Source organism: Salmo trutta, chromosome 12, assembly GCF_901001165.1.
Source record: "Salmo trutta chromosome 12, fSalTru1.1, whole genome shotgun sequence".
Taxonomy (NCBI): domain Eukaryota; kingdom Metazoa; phylum Chordata; class Actinopteri; order Salmoniformes; family Salmonidae; genus Salmo; species Salmo trutta.
The window spans coordinates 83,656,703-83,680,277 of NC_042968.1; the positions used below are offsets into that span (position 1 = coordinate 83,656,703).

At 44.3% G+C, this 23,575-nt stretch overlaps 1 protein-coding gene across 5 annotated transcripts; it reads left to right on the forward strand.

The window, feature by feature from the left end:
• Nucleotides 1-36: 36 nt before the first annotated feature.
• On the forward strand, nt 37-21,534 carry LOC115204475 (phosphatidylinositol-binding clathrin assembly protein-like). Of its 5 annotated transcripts, none has more exons than XM_029770081.1 (19): nt 37-853; nt 2,414-2,556; nt 3,287-3,362; nt 3,570-3,672; nt 3,982-4,075; nt 4,183-4,294; nt 5,586-5,692; nt 6,656-6,697; nt 8,541-8,626; nt 9,169-9,262; nt 9,516-9,631; nt 9,862-9,962; nt 14,243-14,380; nt 14,496-14,526; nt 14,713-14,851; nt 15,340-15,363; nt 15,502-15,558; nt 17,435-17,554; nt 18,420-21,534. In XM_029770081.1, exons 1-19 carry the CDS (start codon nt 724-726, stop codon nt 18,450-18,452), a joined length of 1,746 nt encoding a protein of 581 aa, XP_029625941.1. In that variant the 5' UTR covers nt 37-723; the 3' UTR covers nt 18,453-21,534. The 5 variants fall into 5 exon arrangements, with proteins under 5 accessions (XP_029625941.1, XP_029625946.1, XP_029625944.1 ...); XM_029770084.1 differs by having other exon boundaries at nt 724-853; nt 18,438-21,534; XM_029770082.1 differs by having other exon boundaries at nt 724-853; nt 14,243-14,377.
• The last annotated feature ends 2,041 nt before the right edge of the window (nt 21,535-23,575 follow it).

Below are 23,575 nucleotides of genomic sequence, written 5' to 3' on the forward strand. Positions count from 1 at the left end.
TTTCTGTGTTGGCCAATCAACCCCTTTCTAAGTCACCTGATTCATAGGCGATACTGCCATTTTACACATGAAGTTTAACTGAAAAAATGAATAATCAGCCACCTAACAAAAAAACATTTGTAAGATGTAAGAACCATTTGTAAATGCCTTCAGATTAAACCATATAGAGCACGGCAATAAAAGGATATGGAAAAACTCGGTGTCACTGCTACAAGACCTCGACACGAACACCGGGAAGCTCGAGAGAAAATAAACTAATCATGCTATTTTTTACGTCTTCAAAATCAGTCTAGCAGCAATCATCTAACCAGCGTGAAGGTTGAGTGATCACCAACCGAGCATTGGTAGGCTGCCTAATCAATGATTGCTGCTGTTCATGTAGTATACTGTACTGGCTGTTCACTAACTGGCATCACCCCTAGAAAGCTTTTACGGGGATACATTCACGACCATCCGAACGAATCGTTATCGGCTGATTTCGGTGTGGTCCGTTTTGGATAAGGTGTTTGAATTTGTATGTCTGGACCATTGGATTGCCAATAAAATATATGGTTTACTGAATGTAGCCGTCTATTTTATTTGGCTGCCGTATGAATTCTGCCATCGGATTCAAGTCAGTGTACGTTTTTTGTTTTCAGACGGGCAATCTGTTTAGAGGGCACGCTCCCAATCACCACTAAAGACATTTTGATTTCTAATTCCCCGATTACTTGCTCTTGGAACATGTCTGGACAGTCTATCACGGATCGGATCGCTGCGGCTCAGCACAGCATGACAGGATCCGCTATAAGCAAAGCCGTCTGCAAGGCCACGACGCATGAAGTCAGCGGACCCAAGAAGAAACACCTTGACTGTAGGTTAAGTAGACCACCAGTGTCCCGCCGTTGCTACATATTTCGCAACAAAAAGCATTGGTAACATTGAATATTCAAGAAGACCTGTATGTTCATCATGTTTGATTGGCCATTGGTGTATTTTTAATAGCAAGGTTTTCGACATTCTATGGTAATAAGCTATGAATAATTGCGCATCATAGCCTTCAACAGCTCATGTAGTCAATCATTACAGTGTCATCATCCTACAGTAGGCTATCGTACTGTAGCCTAAACATAATGAGACAAATAGGTTATTACTCAGTGTCATACATGCAAATGCACACATTGTGATCATAAATAGCCTATTACCTTATTCATCATTGTATGAAATAATAATGCAATCATTTCCCCTTTTAATAGGACAGGCTATGTAGGCTAACATTTTCTGGCAGTTTAGCTTTAGAGGCATAATTTGAGTTCATCTACCTATTATTTCCTCTATTTCCTACTGAGTTTTAGACTAAAATAAGTCTAATTTAAGACTAATAACTTATTAACAATGGTATTATTCAGATATTATTGCTGCCTTAAAGGCACAGTATACTGTGCTGTATGTAGCCTTTGAGGTTTCTCAGCTACTTTAGTCTGTGGTGAGCTGGTGTCCATGGGCCATTCATATTAGTGCAATGACAACAGTATCATAGACAACCTTGATCTCAACATTTCTATGTTTATCTGTGTGGTGGGGAACTGGAGTGTGTATTGATATCAAGTCATTTCTCCACATTTAACTGCTGATGATTAGGTTAGGTGGCTTTCTGCCCCAATAATGACTGTGTCCAGTCAATCAATGAAGCTCAGTCAGGCCTGTCCTGTAACAACACAGACCCAGAGGGTTATTGGTTCAATGGAACAAATCTTGTGTTGCCGCTCTGGTTATGTTCTGGGAAGGAATTTTTCATTGTAGAATTCTCTATTTACCCAATCTTTATTGGAAGTAATCAATTGTGCAAATTTGAGTCATGTTAGAGTCATTTTGTGTGCAATTACATACGCTAAAATAATAAAAAATGTAATTTCTGAGTGGAATCGAAGACTTAAAAATGTGGTAGCCTACTGCAAATGTAGTTATTTAAAGAGTCTGTAATGCTATGGATTATCCTGATGCCTCACATAGTTCAAATTTCAGTCTTTGAGGAAAGTGGAAAAATCCTGTGGGTAAGAATGTAGGAAATGTACTTTTATATTCTCTTGTATGGTTTAGCATAAGCTTAAACTCCTGGGAGGGAAATCCCTCCTACAGTCAAATGTCTGGAAGGAATACATAATTATATTTGAGTTCTTTTGATCACCGTCTGCTTTACAATCAGATTTCCAGTTTGAAATGTTAATCGCTGGTTAGTCACTGTAATTAAGGCATAATAAGTGATAGTTAATTCGCTAGTAACAAGATCTTTTTCAAGGGTGGGAGGTGCTGACCAGAGATCCAACTGCTAGGAATGTTCACCTGAGTTGATCAACCTGTAAAGTAGACTATATGTAAAGCACAGAAACCACTGTCCAATGTTTAATTGTCCACATGCCGTGTTTTTTGGCAGACCTGATCCACTGCACCAACGAGCTGAACGTGAGTGTCCCCCACCTGGCTGACACGTTGTTCGAGAGGACGGCCAACAACAGCTGGGTGGTGGTGTTCAAATCCCTCATCACCACGCACCACCTCATGATGTACGGCAACGAGGTGCGTAGCAAACACACACACAGTTTTAACCTAACCATAAGCCTAACCTTAACACTAAGCCTAAAACTAGACCTAACCCTAACTAAATAAAATAAAAACTCCTAACCGTAACCTCTAAGCCTAAAATAGCATTTTTCCTTGTGGGGACCGGCAAAATGTCCCCACTTGTCCGATTTTTCCTTGTGGGGACCGGCAAAATGTCCCCACTTGTCCGATTTTTATTTTATATTTTTTTATTTAACCTTTATTTAATTAGACAAATCAGTTAAGAACAAATTCTTATTTACAATGATGGCCTACACCGGCCAAACCCAGACGACGCTGGGCCAATTGTGCGCCGCCCTATGGGACTCCGGTTGTGATACAGCGGGATTCAAACCAGGTTGTCTGTAGTGACGCCTCAAGTACTGAGATGCAGTGCCTTAGACCGCTGCGCCACTCGGGAGCCCAATGATGTACGGCAATGACTGGCTTCACTGTAGCTCAATTGTTACTGGAAGAGCATGACACTTGCAACGCCAGGATGGTAGGTTCAATTCCCGGGACCACCCGTCTGTGAAATGTATGCACGCATGACTGTAAGTCGCTTTGGTTAAAAGTGTCTGCTAAATGGCATATAATGTATTAATATATTATGCACTATTATGCACTGTACTCTGGAATTCAAACATTTGATTGAATCTTTATTCTTACTGGTTTTGATCCCACTCTCTCTGTATTTTATCACCAGCGATTAATCCAGTACCTGGCGTCTAGAAACACACTTTTTAACCTGAGCAACTTCTTGGATAAGGGGGCATTACAAGGTACTGTAGGGAATGTTTCAACGCAAGCCATTTCGCACCAGAGACATACTGTACATGCATAAAAAACATTAGAATCGTGCAATGCATGAACAACAGTGTGCAGTACAACAATTCAAACTGTCACTCTGAATGCGCTGCAGAGGTGTGGCTCTGTAAGCTGCCAGGCCAGCACTCTAAATATGAATGTAAGTGCTCCCTCTCTGCCAGGTTCTGATATGTCAACGTTCATCAGACGCTACAGCAGGTATCTGAATGAAAAGGCCCTGTCCTACAGACTGGTGGCTGTGGACTTCACCAAGATGAAGAGGGGGTAAGATGTCCTGTAGTGGCTAGTGTGGAAAACCTCCACATTGTCACCCTGGGATACATAGTTTACCTCAGTGGCCAGGCCCACCTCAAGAGGGAGAAACAGTGGCAATAATTGGGGACAAGCCTTTAATTAGATTGAAGGTAATCCAGCTAAACAAGTCATTTATTTCAGCAGCCTCTTTGGATAATGTGTGGATTATATTACGTATCAACATGATTGACAGGGAGTTGTTTGATTCATGCTGTATGGACATGTTAGTCAGTCACCACTTGTCCTGTTAAAGTGGCGCTGCGTGTCTCTTGCTGACAGGGTTGATGGTATGATGCGCACCATGACCGTTGACAAGCTGATCAAGACTCTACCTATCATTCAGAATCAGCTGGATGCTCTGCTGGACTTTCAGGTAGGCTGCATGGTTGTGGTGTTGAGCGGTCCTTAATATGGGCTACATGATGACAGTGAGCTAGCTGTCAGTATGAAATCTCAATGTCGCATCTGTTCTCTTCCCAGGCTAACTCTAATGAACTGACCAATGGCGTCATCAACAGCGCCTTCTTGCTGCTCTTTAAAGACTCCATCCGCCTCTTTGCTGCCTACAATGAAGGAGTTATCAACATGCTGGGTAAGTACACTATCTGTTAGTTAGAAGATAACTAGGATGTCACTATGGTGTTACTAGGGTGTTACTAGGGTGTTACTAGGGTGTTACTAGGATGTCACTATGGTGTTACTATGGTGTTACTATGGTGTTACTAGGGTGTTACTAGGGTGCTACTAGGGTGCTACTAGGGTGCTACTAGGGTGCTACTAGGGTGCTACTATGGTGTTACTATGGTGTTACTAGGATGTCACTATGGTGTTACTATGGTGTCACTATGGTGTTACTATGGTGTTACTAGGGTGTCACTATGGTGTTACTAGGATGTCACTATGGTGTTACTATGGTGTTACTAGGGTGTTACTATGGTGTCACTATGGTGTTACTAGGATGTCACTATGGTGTTACTAGGATGTTACTATGGTGTCACTAGGATGTCACTATGGTGTTACTAGGATGTTACTAGGATGTTACTATGGTGTCACTATGGTGTCACTAGGGTGTCACTATGGTGTCACTAGGATGTCACTAGGATGTCACTATGGTGTTACTATGGTGTTACTATGGTGTCACTAGGGTGTCACTAGGGTGTCACTAGGGTGTCACTATGGTGTTACTAGGATGTCACTATGGTGTCACTATGGTGTCACTAGGATGTCACTATGGTGTCACTAGGATGTCACTAGGATGTCACTATGGTGTCACTATGGTGTTACTATGGTGTCACTATGGTGTCACTATGGTGTCACTATGGTGTCACTAGGATGTCACTAGGGTGTCACTAGGGTGTCACTAGGGTGTCTCTAGGGTGTCTCTAGGGTGTTACTAGGATGTCACTAGGGTGTCACTAGGATGTCACTAGGGTGTCACTAGGGTGTCACTAGGATGTCACTAGGGTGTTACTAGGGTGTCACTATGGTGTCACTAGGGTGTCACTAGGATGTCACTAGGATGTCACTAGGGTGTTACTAGGGTGTTACTATGGTGTCACTATGGTGTTACTAGGATGTCATTATGGTGTTACTATTGTGTTACTAGGGTGTTACTAGGGTGTCACTATGGTGTTACTAGGGTGTCACTAGGGTGTTACTAGGATGTCACTAGGGTGTTACTAGGGTGTTACTAGGGTGTCACTATGGTGCCACTATGGTGTCACTAGGGTGTCACTAGGGTGTCACTAGGGTGTTACTAGGATGTCACTATGGTGTTACTAGGATGTTTGTAAATGTATCTAGAAAAGAACTAGCTAAAATCCTTTGTCCCTTTTTGTTTTGTTCTTTGCTTAGTTAACATATCCTCTTTTTTTATCCTAAAGAGAAATATTTTGACATGAAGAAGAACCAATGCAAAGACGCCCTGGAGATCTATAAGACGTTTCTCAACAGAATGACCAAGCTGTCAGAGTTTCTCAAAGTTGCAGAGGTAATGTTTCCCTGTTTCGCTTGTGTTGAGGAAAGGAAGGTTTCAGATAGATCCAGCAGGAAGGTAGGGCTCTTCTCCTAGACCTCTGCTCCTCTCCGTCTCTTTCTCTCTGTCCCTCTGTTGCCGTGTGGTGGAGGCTCATGCTGAGGTCATGAATGCAGAGGTTAGCCTATTAGTGGGCATAAAAATCTCACAGTGAAGGCCCCTCCATGTGCTGCCTGTTCTGATGCCTGCGTTGCATGTCTAAGCAAGAGGTTTTTTTCTTACTCTTTCCTTCCCTTTCTCTCTTTTGCAATGATGAATGTCTGCTGTTATCCAAGTAAAGTACTACTTGTAATTCAGAAGGCCGTATTGCGAAGATAATTAGTGTCTCTCTGTAGTTTTATAGTTTCTCCTGCATTCTTTTATTAAAAGGCGTTCTTGCTGTCTTTACTGATTTGGTTACTATTTGGAGGAAGGTTTGGGGTGATGGGGGTGGGGTTCTATCCAAAAACGGGCTAACGTTGACTTTAAGGGCCCATTCATTTAGTCGTCTAACAATGTGTTTGTCATTTGTTCCCCTGCCTTTTTTCGTTCAAAGTCAACATTAGTTGTGTGTTTCTTTTGGATGTTTCTCACCTTGCAGTCACATGAGTATTACAGCCCAATGTACCCGGCCCACCTGTCAATGGCATTTCAATGTGTAAACATTCATTTCAAACCAGTCTTCAGATCCTGTGTGTGTGTGTGTACTGTATGTCCGTGTGGGCATGCCAATTCCCCTGTTGTCTTTTTATTGTTTTGTTTGTAGTCAGTGCATGGAGTAATGGATCCTTTGGTTTGATTCTTCTTTTTCCCTCCTCCACACACCTACCCCCTCTTTATTCCGTGGTTGTTTGTTCATTTGTCTGTTTGTTTATTTTTATTTTTTTTAAATTATGTTTGGTTTTTGCCCCCCCCCCCCCCTCCTTTTTTGTGACACAGCAAGTTGGAATTGATCAGGGTGACATCCCCGATCTCACACAGGTCAGTGGTACATTTCATCTCAATATCTCCCATGTGGCTCCATTGTAAACGCTCTCATTCCCTACTCACCCTACAGACTTCCACAAGCCCTTCCTCTCATTCTGATGAACCCCCCTCTCTCTGAGCTCTGGGGTACAGAGGGGGCTACTTTCAAAATGGGTTCCAAATATGTGACCCTTCCTAATTTTGGAGATTGTGCAAAACATACGTTTTAGTGATATAGCAGACGCTCTTATCCAGAGCGACTTACAGTTAGTGCATTCATCTTAAGATAGCTAGTTGGGACAACCACATATCACAGGCATAGAAAGGACATTTTTCCTCATTAACGTAGCTAACAGTAGAGTTGGATCTAGAAGTGGGGGGGTCAAGTGCTGGTGATTTTTTTGTTGTTGTTGCTTTACCTTGATTTTAGTATTTTTTTCTAGTTGAATCACAGAATCACAAAATACATTTAGTTTGATTTTGAAATGACACTGAAAAGTCAGGCAAATTCAGCCTCTGTCCTAGCAGATATGGGCCTATGGTGTTTGCCCATATAAGCCTTTTGTACATCAAAGTTTGACATCCCTTCATGATTTCTCATACAGTTTAACTTTGTACTGCCTCAAAATGAACACTATTGTACATATTTTACCTGAAAAGATATCCCATCAAAATAGCTGTGGGGAGAGCAGCGAATGGTTTCTACCAAATTGGTTTCTGCAAATATTTCTTGAAAAGTGTCCATAATGCCATCCTAAGCAGTGCATAACATCTGATGTGACGCTACAAACACTTGTTGAAGCTTTCTTCAATGACACTCATGGTGTTTCCCTCCACATTGGGAAAAACATTTATGAACAAATGGTTCTGTCAACTGTTATGTCATGTTTGCAGTGCTTATGAAGACCTTATGTATCCCTGTTCAACTACATAGTAACCCATGTCTTTACTGAGCTGTAGATGTTTTTTCTTTACTTTAGACCTTTAGAATATTCTAGCATCTGAAGAAGGATATCCAGAATTCTAATTATTCACGTTTCCCCCAAATAATTATACAAGTTTCTGCATGTGTTAAGATTGTGTTCTGTAATGAAAAGCAAGCCTCTGGTTGAAACATGGGTATGACATGTGCAAAATTAATTTGCTCATCCTTGGTTTATTAAACCATCTTTTTTTAGATCTTTATAAAATATGCTATTCATTTGCCAAATGTGTTTACCTAATTTTCATCAGATATTTGGCTTTTCTGTCAGTTAACTCGTTTGGCTCCCAAACCCTTTTTGAATTGGACACTAAGTTAATGACAGAATTGTAGCATCCACTAATATTATGTCTCCTCTAACCTGTAAAATACAATTTATTACATTAATATTCATGAATGAATAGTGATACTCAACTTAGCATATAAAACGGAATCCATTGGTTAACTGGCCGTTAATGGACTGTGATTTGTGTGTGTGGGGGCATAGATGCATGGGCTAAGCTCTTTTCTGTATTCTGAACCCCTCAGGACCAGACACTGTAATGACCTCCCAGGCCTGTCTACTTGATTGCATGAGAGAGATGACTGATCTGTGCATGTGTGGCGTGAAGCCAAACCTAATTATACCAGATGTATTGATATGTAAAAATAGCTGCAAATATGGAGACTATGCTGAACAATGTGTTATTTGGCTCTGTGTGTGCGCGTGTGTGTCTGTGTGCTTGTGCGTGCAAAAATTTGTGCGCACCGCGCCTGTGAGTGTGTGTGTGTGTGACAGCACGCTTTTGGGTGTGTGTGTTTTCCCAATTTCTCTACACAATGCTGTTCTCCCTTGGTAAAGTATTGTTGCTTCACCCTCCCCCCTTTCTCCATCAGGCCCCTAGCAGCCTCCTGGAAGCTCTGGAGCAGCATCTGGCCTCTCTGGAGGGGAGGAGAACCAAGGAGCTCTCCACAGACACCAGGTAACACTTTGAGTCTGAAGGAGGCATTTACACTGAAGCTGGCATGTCAACATATTTATCAGTCACTGAAGCTGGCATGTCAACATATTTATCAGTCACTGAAGCAGGCATGTCAACATATCAGTCACTGAAGCTGGCATGTCACCATATTTATCAGTCACTGAAGCTGGCATGTCACCATATTTATCAGTCACTGAAGCTGGCATGTCAACATATTTATCAGTCACTGAAGCTGGCAGGTCAACATATTTATCAGTCACTGAAGCAGGCACGTCAACATATTTATCAGTCACTGAAGCAGGCACGTCAACATATTTATCAGTCACTGCTCCACCATTAGTTAGTATGTCATGTCTTGACAATAAAAATGTCACACTACTGTTGTGGTATGCTGTAGAGTACCTGTCTTTTACAATACAATTACGGCACACAGTCAGGCACATTATTAGTGTTTTTCTGATCCCTGTGGTTAGTCCCAGAGTGCTATGTGTGACAGTTAGTGTGCGTGGTGTTCCCTGACAAGCGCTGTGTGGTCTCTTTAGAGCCAGCACCTTAACCAGTGCTGTATCGTCACTGTCCAGTACTGGAATCTCCCTCAGCCTCATGGAACAGAAGGAGGACCCGAACAGCCTCCAGGTCAGACTGCTACCACTGTAGAACAACTTTCTTCAATAGCCCATTACATTGTAAATGCATTACTGTATGAATACTTATATAAGTGAGAATAAATTATAACGCTTATCATTTACATATTATAAACACTTGTTATACATTGTTCTTTCACATAATGTACCCCTATATAGGCTAATTAGGAAACACATGTACAACCCAGCCCTGTTGTACTTTCTTTTGTCTCATGTGGATTCCCTCCTGTGTGTCTGTCCCGCAGCATGAGGGAGCCATGCCCACCAGCTCTCCCAGTGCCCAGTCAGTGGGCAGTGCCAACAGCAACAGTGGGGCCACAGAACTCTTCTCCAACTCATCTGTTCTATCCGGTACAAATAAGTAAGCAGACCCGCTGTCTGATAATTGTCGTGTTTAAGACATATGGGTATGTTTCATTCAGTTTGTTTGCTCTGTATAACTACACTATGTATCTTATTAAAGATGGGAGCCAGCTAAATCACTTTATAGTATATAAGTTGGGTTATTAGTGAATAGGAACCCCCCCCAAAGGGGTCTGCTCTGCTCTCTTTTTTATCTCTGCTGTCTGAATCTCTCCTCTGTCTCCCCAGCGTGCCAAACCTCACCAGCGACCTATTCAACGTCCAGCCCGCCTACAACCCAACCATCCAGACAACACACACTGTACCGTCTAACAGCAACGCCTGGGGAGGTGAGGCTCACAGACTACACATCCATACAGTACAAACACACACTGTACCGTCTAACAGCAACGCCTGGGGAGGTGAGGCTCACAGACTACACATCCATACAGTACAAACACACACTGTACCGTCTAACAGCAACGCCTGGGGAGGTGAGGCTCACAGACTACACATCCATACAGTACAAACACACACTGTACCGTCTAACAGCAACGCCTGGGGAGGTGAGGCTCACAGACTACACATCCATACAGTACAAACACACACTGTACCGTCTAACAGCAACGCCTGGGGAGGTGAGGCTCACAGACTACACATCCATACAGTACAAACACACACTGTACCGTCTAACAGCAACGCCTGGGGAGGTGAGGCTCACAGACTACACATCCATACAGTACAAACACACACTGTACCGTCTAACAGCAACGCCTGGGGAGGTGAGGCTCACAGACTACACATCCATACAGTACAAACACACACTGTACCGTCTAACAGCAACGCCTGGGGAGGTGAGGCTCACAGACTACACATCCATACAGTACAAACACACACTGTACCGTCTAACAGCAACGCCTGGGGAGGTGAGGCTCACAGACTACACATCCATACAGTACAAACACACACTGTACCGTCTAACAGCAACGCCTGGGGAGGTGAGGCTCACAGACTACACATCCATACAGTACAAACACACACTGTACCGTCTAACAGCAACGCCTGGGGAGGTGAGGCTCACAGACTACACATCCATACAGTACAAACACACACTGTACCGTCTAACAGCAACGCCTGGGAGGTGAGGCTCACAGACTACACATCCATACAGTACAAACACACACTGTACCGTCTAACAGCAACGCCTGGGGAGGTGAGGCTCACAGACTACACATCCATACAGTACAAACACACACTGTACCGTCTAACAGCAACGCCTGGGGAGGTGAGGCTCACAGACTACACATCCATACAGTACAAACACACACTGTACCGTCTAACAGCAACGCCTGGGGAGGTGAGGCTCACAGACTACACATCCATACAGTACAAACACACACTGTACCGTCTAACAGCAACGCCTGGGGAGGTGAGGCTCACAGACTACACATCCATACAGTACAAACACACACTGTACCGTCTAACAGCAACGCCTGGGGAGGTGAGGCTCACAGACTACACATCCATACAGTACAAACACACACTGTACCGTCTAACAGCAACGCCTGGGGAGGTGAGGCTCACAGACTACACATCCATACAGTACAAACACACACTGTACCGTCTAACAGCAACGCCTGGGGAGGTGAGGCTCACAGACTACACATCCATACAGTACAAACACACACTGTATACTCCTGAAGTCTTCCACAAATTATTTCAAGCTAACCAAGTCAAGCACATTTTAACAGGTTGTGAATTGTATACTCCTGAATTGATGTTAATTTGAGTTGAAGTGGAACTGAGCCCAACCCTTGTTAGAAGAAGTGAAATGTCCAGTTGTGTCCCTAATGCAGTTTCCTCCTCTCTATGATAACTATCCCTGCTGGGTCCCTCTCTCTCTATGATAACTATCCCTGCTGGGTCCCTCTCTCTCTATGATAACTATCCCTGCTGAGTCCCTCTCTCTCTATGATAACTATCCCTGCTGGGTCCCTCTCTCTCTATGATAACTATCCCTGCTGGGTCCCTCTCTCTCTATGATAACTATCCCTGCTGGGTCCCTCTCTCTCTATGATAACTATCCCTGCTGGGTCCCTCTCTCTCTATGATAACTATCCCTGCTGGGTCCCTCTCTCTCTATGATAACTATCCCTGCTGGGTCCCTCTCTCTCTATGATAACTATCCCTGCTGGGTCCCTCTCTCTCTATGATAACTATCCCTGCTGGGTCCCTCTCTCTCTATGATAACTATCCCTGCTGAGTCCCTCTCTCTCTATGATCACTATCCCTGCTGGGTCCCTCTCTCTCTATGATAACTATCCCTGCTGGGTCCCTCTCTCTCTATGATAACTATCCCTGCTGGGTCCCTCTCTCTCTATGATAACTATCCCTGCTGGGTCCCTCTCTCTCTATGATAACTATCCCTGCTGGGTCCCTCTCTCTCTATGATAACTATCCCTGCTGGGTCCCTCTCTCTCTATGATAACTATCCCTGCTGGGTCCCTCTCTCTCTATGATAACTATCCCTGCTGGGTCCCTCTCTCTCTCTGATCGCTGAGTCAACATGGCTTGTAGCTTTCTACTGGACAGCTGACAGGACTGAAATAGCCTTACAATATGACTGGACTGAAATAGCCTTACAATATGACAGGACTGAAATAGCCTTAGAATATGACAGGACTGAAACAGCCTTACAATATGACAGGACTGAAATAGCCTTACAATATGACAGGACTGAAATAGCCTTACAATATGACAGGACTGAAATAGCCTTACAATATGACAGGACTGAAATAGCCTTACAATATGACAGGACTGAAATAGCCTTACAATATGACTGGACTGAAATAGCCTTACAATATGACAGGACTGAAATAGCCTTACAATATGACAGGACTGAAATAGCCTTAGAATATGACAGGACTGAAACAGCCTTACAATATGACAGGACTGAAATAGCCTTACAATATGACAGGACTGAAATAGCCTTACAATATGACTGGACTGAAATAGCCTTACAATATGACTGGACTGAAATAGCCTTACAATATGACAGGACTGAAATAGCCTTACAATATGACAGGACTGAAATAGCCTTACAATATGACAGGACTGAAACAGCCTTACAATATGACAGGACTGAAATAGCCTTAGAATATGACAGGACTGAAACAGCCTTACAATATGACAGGACTGAAATAGCCTTAAAATATGCTTGAGGCTAGGGCTATTAACCTGTAGCCTGCAGCCTGACTCTCTCTTTCTCTCTCTCTCCCTGTAGCCTGACTCTCTCTCTCTCTCTCTCTTTCTCTCTCTCTCTTTCTCTCTCTCTCTCTCTCTCCCCCTGTAGCCTGCCTCTCTCTCTCTCTCCCTGTAGCCTGCCTCTCTCTCTCTCTCCCTGTAGCCTGCCTCTCCCTCTCTCTCTCTCTCTCTCTCTCTATCCGTAGCTTGACTCTCTCTCTCTGTAGCCTGACTCTCTCTCTCTCTCTCTCTCTCTCTCTCCCCTGTAGCCTGCCTCTCCCCCCCTCTCTCTCTCTCTCTCTCTCTCTCTCTCTCTCTATCCGTAGCCTGACTTTCTCTCTCCCTGTAGCTTGACTCTCTCCCCCTGTAGCCTGACTCTCTCTCCCTGTAGCCTGACTCTCTCTCTCTCCCTGTAGCCTGACTCTCTCTCTCTCCCTGTAGCTTGACTCTCTCTCTCTCTCCCCCTGTAGCCTGACTCTCTCTCTCTCCCTGTAGCCTGACTCTCTCTCTCTCCCTGTAGCTTGACTCTCTCTCCCTGTAGCCTGACTCTCTCTCTCTCCCTGTAGCTTGACTCTCTCTCTCCCTGTAGCCTGCCTCTCTCTCTCTCTCCCTGTAGCTTGACTCTCTCTCTCCCTGTAGCCTGCCTCTCTCTCTCTCTCTGTCTGTAGCCTGACTCTCTTTCTCTCTCTCTCTCTCTCTCTCTCTCTCTCTCTCTCTCTCTCTCTCTCTCTCCCTGTAGCCTGCCTCTATCTCTCTCTCCCTGTAGCCTGTCTCTCTCTCTCTCTCTCTGTCTCTCTGTAGCCTGACTCTCTCTCTCCCTGTAGCCTGACTCTCTCTCTCTCCCTGTAGCTTGACTCTCTCTCTCCCTGTAGCCTGCCTCTCTCTCTCTCCCTGTAGCTTGACTCTCTCTCTCCCTGTAGCCTGCCTCTATCTCTCTCTCCCTGTAGCCTGTCTCTCTCTCTCTCTCTCTGTCTCTCTGTAGCCTGACTCTCTCTCTCCCTGTAGCCTGACTCTCTCTCTCTCCCTGTAGCTTGACTCTCTCTCTCCCTGTAGCCTGCCTCTCTCTCTCTCCCTGTAGCTTGACTCTCTCTCTCCCTGTAGCCTGCCTCTCTCTCTCTCTCTCTGTCTGTAGCCTGACTCTCTTTCTCTCTCTCTCTCTCTCTCTCTGTAGCCTGACTTTCTGTCTCTCTGTAGCCTGTCTCTCTGTAGCCTGACTCTCTGTCTCTGTGGGACCTGACTTAATTCAATTCAAATGGCTTTATTGGAAACATGTTTACATTGCCAAAGCAAGTTAAATAGATAATAAACAAAAGGGAAATAAACATTCCCTCTTGGACTCTTTCCTTGTGAGAACAAACTCTATCCCCCTGTATGTCCCTGTCCTCAGGTTTGGGGCTCCCAGGGGATCTTCTGAAGCCAGCTCAGCCCACACACATCCACTCCCACAGCCCTGGGATACCGCTGCACTCTGGGGGCAAGATGATACCCAGTCACCTGGACTCCTCTTTAGCCAGCCTCGTTGGTAGTGAGTCTCTCTCTCTTTTACTTGTTGCTTCACATTTCTTTTCTTTTTCAGTAGGAATTAAATAGTCTGTAATAACATCTGAGCATGTAACACGTCTTAATCGCTCATTTTCCAGACTTGCAGTTCGGAGAAACACCAGCCAAAAAGTGAGTGTCAATACTCTTAGAAAAGGAGCGATGAGCAAAGTATCTACAGTATAATATTAGATCCAGTATAATACAGTATAGTATTGGATCCAGTATAATACAGTATAATATTGGATCCCTATTTAGTTATTCATCCTCAAGAATGTCTGAATCCTGATCTGATACATAACCCCCCCCCCCCCTCAGGCCAGAGCTCCAGTGGACCCACCTGGTAGAGAAGAGGCCCACAGGGGGGACTCACTGGCAGGCCAAAACCACATGCACCACCCCCAACTGGAGCCACCACACACTCATGGCTCCTCAAGCTATGCCCATACCACAGCTGGTGAGAGACAGTATGTAATATATGCCATTTAGCAGACGCTTTTATACAAAGAGACAGTAGTCATAATGTATGTGCATACATTTCCGTATGGGTGGCCCCAGCGGGAATCGAACTCGGGTTCCTGGCGTTGCAAGAGTCTCCTGCTTACTCTCACCAAATATAATGTTAAGGACAAGCCAGCAATGCAAAAGGTGGCTTTGACATTAGATATATTAGATCTACTCTTTCCTTATGGAATCTAACAGCACACATTATACACTGGGATTCTGCTGCAAATCCCATCTTTCAAAATGGAAGTGGTTATTGCAGCTCTTCTCGGGCGATTCTCATTTTCCCTCTGCATATTTGAATAAGTTTGCACTCTAATTATCTCTTTCCTATTTTCATTTCATTTTTTCATCCATCTTCTCTTTACATTTTCCACTCAATTATCCACCACACCATCCATATGTCCTGCTATTGCTCCTCTCCTTACCCTCATGCTGCAGAATGGAATGATCTATACTGGCTATGTAAGTAGATGACTATCTGTAGAGGGAGTACCTGTAGTTACCTGTAGTTACCTGTAGTTACCTCTAGTTACCTGTAGTGCATTCCTCAGTCTGTTCTTCTAGTCTTGCATTGTTCCATTTCACCCTTTCTCTCCATAGGCTCCAGCGCCAGTCGCTTTTCCCATGACGACACAGCAACTGCCTGTTTATGGAATGGTAAGGAATGATCTGCACCATGGTACAGTACCCAGGCCAAACAATAAGGAATGATCTGCACCATGGTACAGTACCCAGGCCTAACAATAAGGAATGATCTGCACCATGGTACAGTACCCAGGCCTAACAATAAGGAATGATCTGCACCATGGTACAGTACCCAGGCCTAACAATAAGGAATGATCTGCACCATGGTACAGTACCCAGGCCTAACAATAAGGAATGATCTGCACCATGGTACAGTACCCAGGCCTAACAATAAGGAATGATCTGCACCATGGTACAGTACCCAGGCCTAACAATAAGGAATGATCTGCACCACGGTACAGTACCCAGGCCTAACAATGACGAATGATCTGCACCACGGTACAGTACCCAGGCCTAACAATGAGGAATGATCTGCACCACGGTACAGTACCCAGGCCTAACAATAAGGAATGATCTGCACCACGGTACAGTACCCAGGCCTAACAATAAGGAATGATCTGCACCACGGTACAGTACCCAGGCCTAACAATAAGGAATGATCTGCACCACGGTACAGTACCCAGGCCTAACAATAAGGAATGATCTGCACCACGGTACAGTACCCAGGCCTAACAATAAGGAATGATCTGCACCACGGTACAGTACCCAGGCCTAACAATAAGGAATGATCTGCACCACGGTACAGTACCCAGGCCTAACAATAAGGAATGATCTGCACCACGGTACAGTACCCAGGCCTAACAATAAGGAATGATCTGCACCACGGTACAGTACCCAGGCCTAACAATGAGGAATGATCTGCACCACGGTACAGTACCCAGGCCTAACAATGAGGAATGATCTGCACCACGGTACAGTACCCAGGCCTAACAATGAGGAATGATCTGCACCACGGTACAGTACCCAGGCCTAACAATAAGGAATGATCTGCACCACGGTACAGTACCCAGGCCTAACAATAAGGAATGATCTGCACCACGGTACAGTACCCAGGCCTAACAATGAGGAATGATCTGCACCACGGTACAGTACCCAGGCCTAACAATGAGGAATGATCTGCACCACGGTACAGTACCCAGGCCTAACAATAAGGAATGATCTGCACCACGGTACAGTACCCAGGCCTAACAATAAGGAATGATCTGCACCATGGTACAGTACCCAGACCTAACAATAAGGAATGATCTGCACCATGGTACAGTACCCAGGCCTAACAATGAGGAATGATCTGCACCACGGTACAGTACCCAGGCCTAACAATAAGGAATGATCTGCACCACGGTACAGTACCCAGGCCTAACAATAAGGAATGATCTGCACCACGGTACAGTACCCAGGCCTAACAATAAGGAATGATCTGCACCATGGTACAGTACCCAGGCCTAACAATAAGGAATGATCTGCACCATGGTACAGTACCCAGGCCTAACAATAAGGAATGATCTGCACCATGGTACAGTACCCAGGCCTAACAATAAGGAATGATCTGCACCATGGTACAGTAACCAGGCCTAACAATAAGGAATGATCTGCACCATGGTACAGTACCCAGGCCTAACAATGAGGGGGGATCTGCACCATGGTACAGTACCCAGGCCTAACAATGAGGGGGGATCTGCATCATGGTACAGTACCCAGGCCTAACAATGAGGGGGGATCTGCACCATGGTACAGTACCCAGGCCTAACAATGAGGGGGGATCTGCACCATGGTACAGTACCCAGGCCTAACAATGAGGGGGGATCTGCACCATGGTACAGTACCCAGGCCTAACAATAAGGAATGATCTGCACCATGGTACAGTACCCAGGCCTAACAATGAGGGGGGATCTGCACACCAAGACCACTGATCCTCAGGTGACATTTCGTCTCCCTCCCTCCGTCATAGATGCCTCCTCATCAGATGGGGCAGATGGGTGGAGTCCCTATGATGGCACCACAGTCTATGATGTACAACCAGCCTGTCCTGCGACACACCAATCCATTCGCCCCCATGCCAGGAGCCCAGGTAATCCCCACTGTCCTCTCTTCACTGTCCTCTCTTTACTGTCCACTTCCCACTGTCCTCTCCTCACTGTCCTCTCTTTACTGTATTTTCCTCACCGTCCTCTCTTCACTGTCCACTCCCAACCTTCCTCTCACTCCTCACTGTCCTCTCTCCACTCCTCATCGTCCTCTCTCCACTCCTCTCCACTCCTCACTGTCCTCTCTCCACTCCTCACTGTCCTCTCTCCACTCCTCACTGTCCTCCCTCCACTCCTCACTGTCCTCTCTCCACTCCTCACTGTCCTCTCTCCACTCCTCACTGTCCTCTCTCCACTCCTCACTGTCCTCTCTCCACTCCTCACTGTCCTCTCTCCACTCCTCACTGTCCTCTCTCCACTCATCACTGTCCTCTCTCCACTCCTCACTGTCCTCTCTCCACTCCTCACTGTCCTCTCTCCTCTCTCCTCACGGTCCTCTCTCCTCACGGCCCTCTCTCCTCACGGTCCTCTCTCCTCACTGTCCTCTCTCCTCTCCTCACGGTCCTCTCTCCTCACTGTCCTCTCTCCACTCCTCACTGTCCTCTCTCCTCTCCTCACGGTCCTCTCTCCTCATGGTCCTCTCCCTAACCACTTCTGGCATGTGAGTCATGATTCGAGACATCAGTTAAGAGGCCTAAGTAGGCTAGTCATAATCATACTTCTAATCCTGTCTCTGCTCCTTTATAATTTATCAGTTACTGTTTAATACTTCATTTGTCAATGCCAATTACTGTTGGTTTGTTAGTAGGTTCTGGAATAATGTAAGACCTTGTTACTATATTACTTTTTGTAGTATTACTGTACTGTTTTGTTTGTTACACTGAATGATCTGTTATTAAACCGTAACAGGCTTATTTTCCTATGCAGATGCACTTCATGTAGGACCAGGAGTATTTTACCATGACAGCAAAGCAGAGAGACAAAACAAACCAATCCAGAACCAAATACAATGCAAGATAGAGGAGCAGAAGATCGGTGTGGAGACAGACTGGAGACGTGTTGGTGTCCGTGCTCTTTCAGTGGCCTCTGTGGAATAGAATCTCTGTTACATTGTGTATCATGACTGATAGTCCCATCCAAGTCTTTTGAAAAGTCACAGCTCACATTCATTGTGTATTTGATTTGATCATTTGAATGGGTCATGTTCTGTCTGCTGAACCCATGGTATGATGACTGCGGTATTCCAGTTTGGAGCTTGGCCCTTTGTAGTGAATTCCAGACAACTACCAGCCCCCATCCACCAGTGTCTCTCTCTTTCTCTAAGAGTTTGGACACACTTTAATCAATGTCTACATGCACATTGTCCGCTTAGCATCTCATACAAACCACTACAGTACCGCTACGTCTTTTCTCTCCAAGGTTCATGTCAGAATTCTTGTTGCCATCATTGTGACATGGATAAGTGTGTCCTTTTTTTTTGGTGTATTTAAATCAATGTACACCACCATCAGTATTCATTCCATTTTGTTGTAACTGCAAATTCCACAGCCAGTTGTAGTAAGACCTTGGATAAATGGCTTGGAGACACATGTTGTGTGTTTGTACTGTGTATCTGTCTGAGGGTTAGGTAGCACTCAGACATCTAAATGTACAAAGGCTATTGTGTATTGTTTTCATAGGTTCCTGTGAAAGCTGTGGTCTGCATGGCATTGACTGGCCACTGTGCTAGTTCGAAATGGAGCATTCCATGTCTACATACATCCACAAACTGAAAGTATTACTCCTATGAAAGCAATGAAGAAGGCCCCTCATAATTTCATATGTAACGTCATAACACATTCTGCCTCTGCTGTCCCGTCCATTGTTCGCTCTGCTTGAGGTTGTTTTATATGATCCATGTTTCTTGAGCTGCTACAACAGATTCTGCTCTTTGAAACTGGTTGCGTTTTATAGATAGATGTGCTGTTCTTGTAATGGTCCTACCAGTCTTGCCCTGTCTGTGAGTAAACGTTGGGAGAGTGCGTTCTTTGTTTTTCTTCTCCAGCTAACTGTACTGCTCCAGGTTGAGGCCTACTGAGTTGTTGCGTCTGTCGTTGTGTTTCTGAGTGGCAGTTATTGTAGTGTAGCTCCTTACCAACCACTGGGGAATGTTGTTGAGGAGCTCTTTCTGAGACGGCGTCCTGAGACAGTGAAACTGACACTCGCTCTAGTAAATCAGCAACTATCTGACATACTGTTGCTAACTCCAGCCCCAGAGAGAGCCTAGCTGTCCGGAACTTTAGCAGAAGGCAGGGGACAAGTGAGGAGGAAGTACAGGGATCTGTAAATGTGATCAAGGGTCATGTCTGTCAAACTCCCAAAGGGACTAATGGTGACAGACAGCATATATAGCACAAACCCTGGAGGGGTGAGCGTTCTACTGCACAAAACTAAAACCATTGCTGGGATGTACAGTCGAAGGGGCTGGGGAAAGCTTTGTTTTCTATTGATTGTGTTTCTCTATGTCCATGCCTTCCCCGTGAGATAAACAGGGTAGTGATCCTCCACGAGGCCTCCCAGCTTCTGGGTCTTCCGAGGTCAATGAGGTCACTGAAGTCATCCAGGCAATCCGGTAGCGTGTATTTAGCAACGAGTAGTCAAGTGTCGTAACGTGTCTCAATACATGTCCGTCGTCTGTTAGATTGCTATAGAGCCTCTCATTCTGCTGATCATTGGCCTGTCGGACTACTGCATTCTGATCTGTGACCAGCCCACATTGTGTAGATGTTATTTGAAACGTTGTAGTTCAGTCTCAATGTCCTCTGTGTCAGTTAAATGGTTTCATGCAAGTTTGTGCACTCCCATAGACCAATTCTGACCGTTCTGCTGTCCTCTGTATATAACCTCATGTGTTTTTGACGTGTTCTCTGTAAGTGATGGCCCATGGAGAGACATGGGTTGTTCTAGCTGTGTCTGTGGTGGGGTTATTGTGTTTGGAGATGTCATGGGGTGTACGTCTGTAATGTTTGTCTACATCTTGATGAGGGATGGGGGTTGGGTTCAACAGTATCACAACTTGTCTACCAAGAGTGTCTTCATTGTGGCAGTGGACACTGTCCTCTCAGTCCGTACAGGAACATTTTGCACCAAAGTCATCAAGCGCAGCTTTTCTCAAGGTCACATTGCTGATATCCAATTTGAAGGAATTTGATTTCAGAGACAAGTCTTTATGCATGATTAGTGTTGTCTTTTTATTGACTTGTTGCCCGGTAAAAAGCATGATCATGTGTGAAATTGCACTTACCGTGTGTTTGCAAAACCAATATTTTACTTACCTCTTTACAGAAGCATTCATTGGCATTCATAAATGTGTGTCCCACCAGATAGCCGTAAGACGTCTGTGTTGCATTCGAAATGCAATTCGGAAGCTCTATCAAATCAGTCATGAGACCACACGTTTGTGAAACAACATGAATGTGAATGACATGCGTCACCTAGCTAGCTAGACATTAGTCTGCAAAACTCCTCTTTATTAAAGCGTTGCTATTTTCAATACATTTGTTGAATGCTTGCTCTTTTTTGAGTACTCTGACAACAGTTTTGGACATCTCTAAGGATGTCTTGTCCCCCTGTCATTGGACCACATCATTCTTTGCCTATATGCGTCCTTTGTGTTTGCAGTGGAAAATCTCACTCCCATATCTTTTGGCCACTGAAAGATGTCAACAACATGCGTTTTCACTTTTTGCCTGACGTTCTCTGGTTATATATAATATATGCATATTTCACAATGTGAGAACAGTATTACCTACTGTATACCATACTGTCTGTCTGGAAACTGTCATTTTTCCTGTGATGAAAGCATTGTCCAGGATGTCCTGTTTGAGGAGTGAGGGCCCGTACCTTTTGATTTTGGACATCAAATGGATTGATAATACATAATACACTGTATTGTCAATGATAAGTTACATTGTTATAAACAATTGGTTCTTATTTTAAATGCAGAGGTTGTTGTTTTTGGAATAAAATAGAATAAAATGTCATATTTTGCTCAGGTTTTATGTAGTTCTTGGCAGTAGTCCTGCTGCCCATTGTAGCCGCTTCACCTTTCACCAGTGGAAGAGGAGAGATGGCTTGCTGGTAGATGTTTCTATAGGATATACGGTATCAGTGAATCACCTTGACAGGTAACATCGTCAGGTTGAAGCATTATGCATACTCATGAATACTTGTTGGATCGGATCTTATGAGTTGGATATGAGAGAGCCTTGAAGCACTCCATATGTAACTCACAACAACCGTGTACAAGATGAGGATTGTCACTATTCTCTATCCATTTCAAAGACCTGTCACAAAAACACAATAGGAGAATTATAATTTTTCAAAAGCAGCAAAGACAACTAATTTCACTACCACTAGTATTGCAACAATCGCTCACTATGGCATAGAATCACAGTTTACCATCTATTTAGTAACAAATATCTACCTGCTGTGAACAACAACAAGCCTGGAAACCTAGCTATATGTATTATAGCAGTGTTTCCCAACTCCAGTCCTCCAGTACCCTCAACAGAACACATTTTTGTTGTTGCCCGGAACAAACATACCTCGTTCAACTAATTTAGGGCCTGCTGACATGTTGAATCAGGTGTATTTGTCCAGGGTTACAATAAAAATGAGTACTGTTGGGGGTGCGTAAGGACTGGAATTGGGAAACAGTGCATTACATAACAATCTGCCATATCAGAGGAAGTTGGTATTCAGAATACTGTTATCTTGTGATGTGTTCTCCCTCATAGGGAGTGTCTCCCTGTCTATGGCAGTCACAGTCTTCCTAGGATATGTAATATACCAAAATAAATTAACATCCATGAGGAACAGGTCTGAACAGGTCGGATAACTATAATAAAATACCCCTTTCTCAGGGTCTGATCCCTACTATAGTATGTGTCGCTGAAAGCTCATTGGAGGACACAGACACCGCTGGGAAGGAAGTCCTGGACGTAGGTGCCCACCAGAGGAGGAGCGATAGGAAGACCGGCTCATTGTAATGGCTCGAATGGAATCAATGGAACAGAGTCAAACGTGGTTTCCATATATATAATGTTTGATACCGTTCCATTAATACCATTCTAGCCATTACAATGAGCCCGTCCTTTAACCTGTCTCCTCCCCTTCATCTACAATGATTGGTGGATTTAACAAGTGACATCAATAAGGGATCGTAGCGTTCACCTGGATTCACCTGGTCAGTCTACGTCATGGAAAGAGGTCCACAGACGATGCAATCGCCATCACACTGCACACTGCCCTATCCCATCTGGACAAGAGGAATACCTATGTAAGAATGCTGTTCATTGACTACAGCTCAGCATTCAACACCATAGTACCCTCCAAACTCATCATTAAGATTGAGACTATCTATTCCATTTTAGCCGCTCTGTCACTGCTCATCCATATATTTTATACTTATATATTCTCATCCCATTCATTTACTCGATTGTGTGTATTAGGTTTTGTTGTGGAATTTGTTAGATATTAGGTTTTGTTGTGGAATTGTTAGATATTAGGTTTTGTTGTGGAATTGTTAGAAATGACCTGTTAGATACTGCTGCACTGTTGGAACTAGAAACATAACATCTGCTAACCATGTGTATGTGACCAATACAATTTGATTTGATTTGAAAGAGCAGGTGTTTTTAATGTTTTGTAAACCCAGTTTATAATATACAGTACCAGTCAAAGGTTTGGACACCTACTCATTCAAGGTTTTTTTCTTTATTGTAGAATAACAGTGAAGACATCAAAACTATGAAATAACACATATGGAATCATGTAGTAACCAAAAAAGTGTTAAACAAATCAAAATAGATTTTAGATTCTTCAAAGTAGCCACCCTTTGCCTTGATGACAGCTTTGCACACTCACTGCATTCTCTCAAACAGCTTCACATGGAATGCTTTTCCAACAGTCTTGAAGGAGTTCCCACATATGCTGAGCACTTCTTGGCTGCTTTTCCTACACTCTGCGGTCTAACTCATTCCAAACCATCTCAATTGGGTTGAGATCGGGTGATTGCGGAGGCC

Bases quoted from the DNA above. Each gene is read 5' to 3' on its own strand.
- LOC115204475 (XM_029770081.1), top strand. From the start codon at position 724: ATGTCTGGACAGTCTATCACGGATCGGATCGCTGCGGCTCAGCACAGC. The intron at 8,627-9,168 runs GTAACACTTTGA...TGGTCTCTTTAG, and splicing joins GAGCTCTCCACAGACACCAG to AGCCAGCACCTTAACCAGTG. The intron at 9,963-14,242 runs GTGAGGCTCACA...CCCTGTCCTCAG, and splicing joins TAACAGCAACGCCTGGGGAG to GTTTGGGGCTCCCAGGGGAT.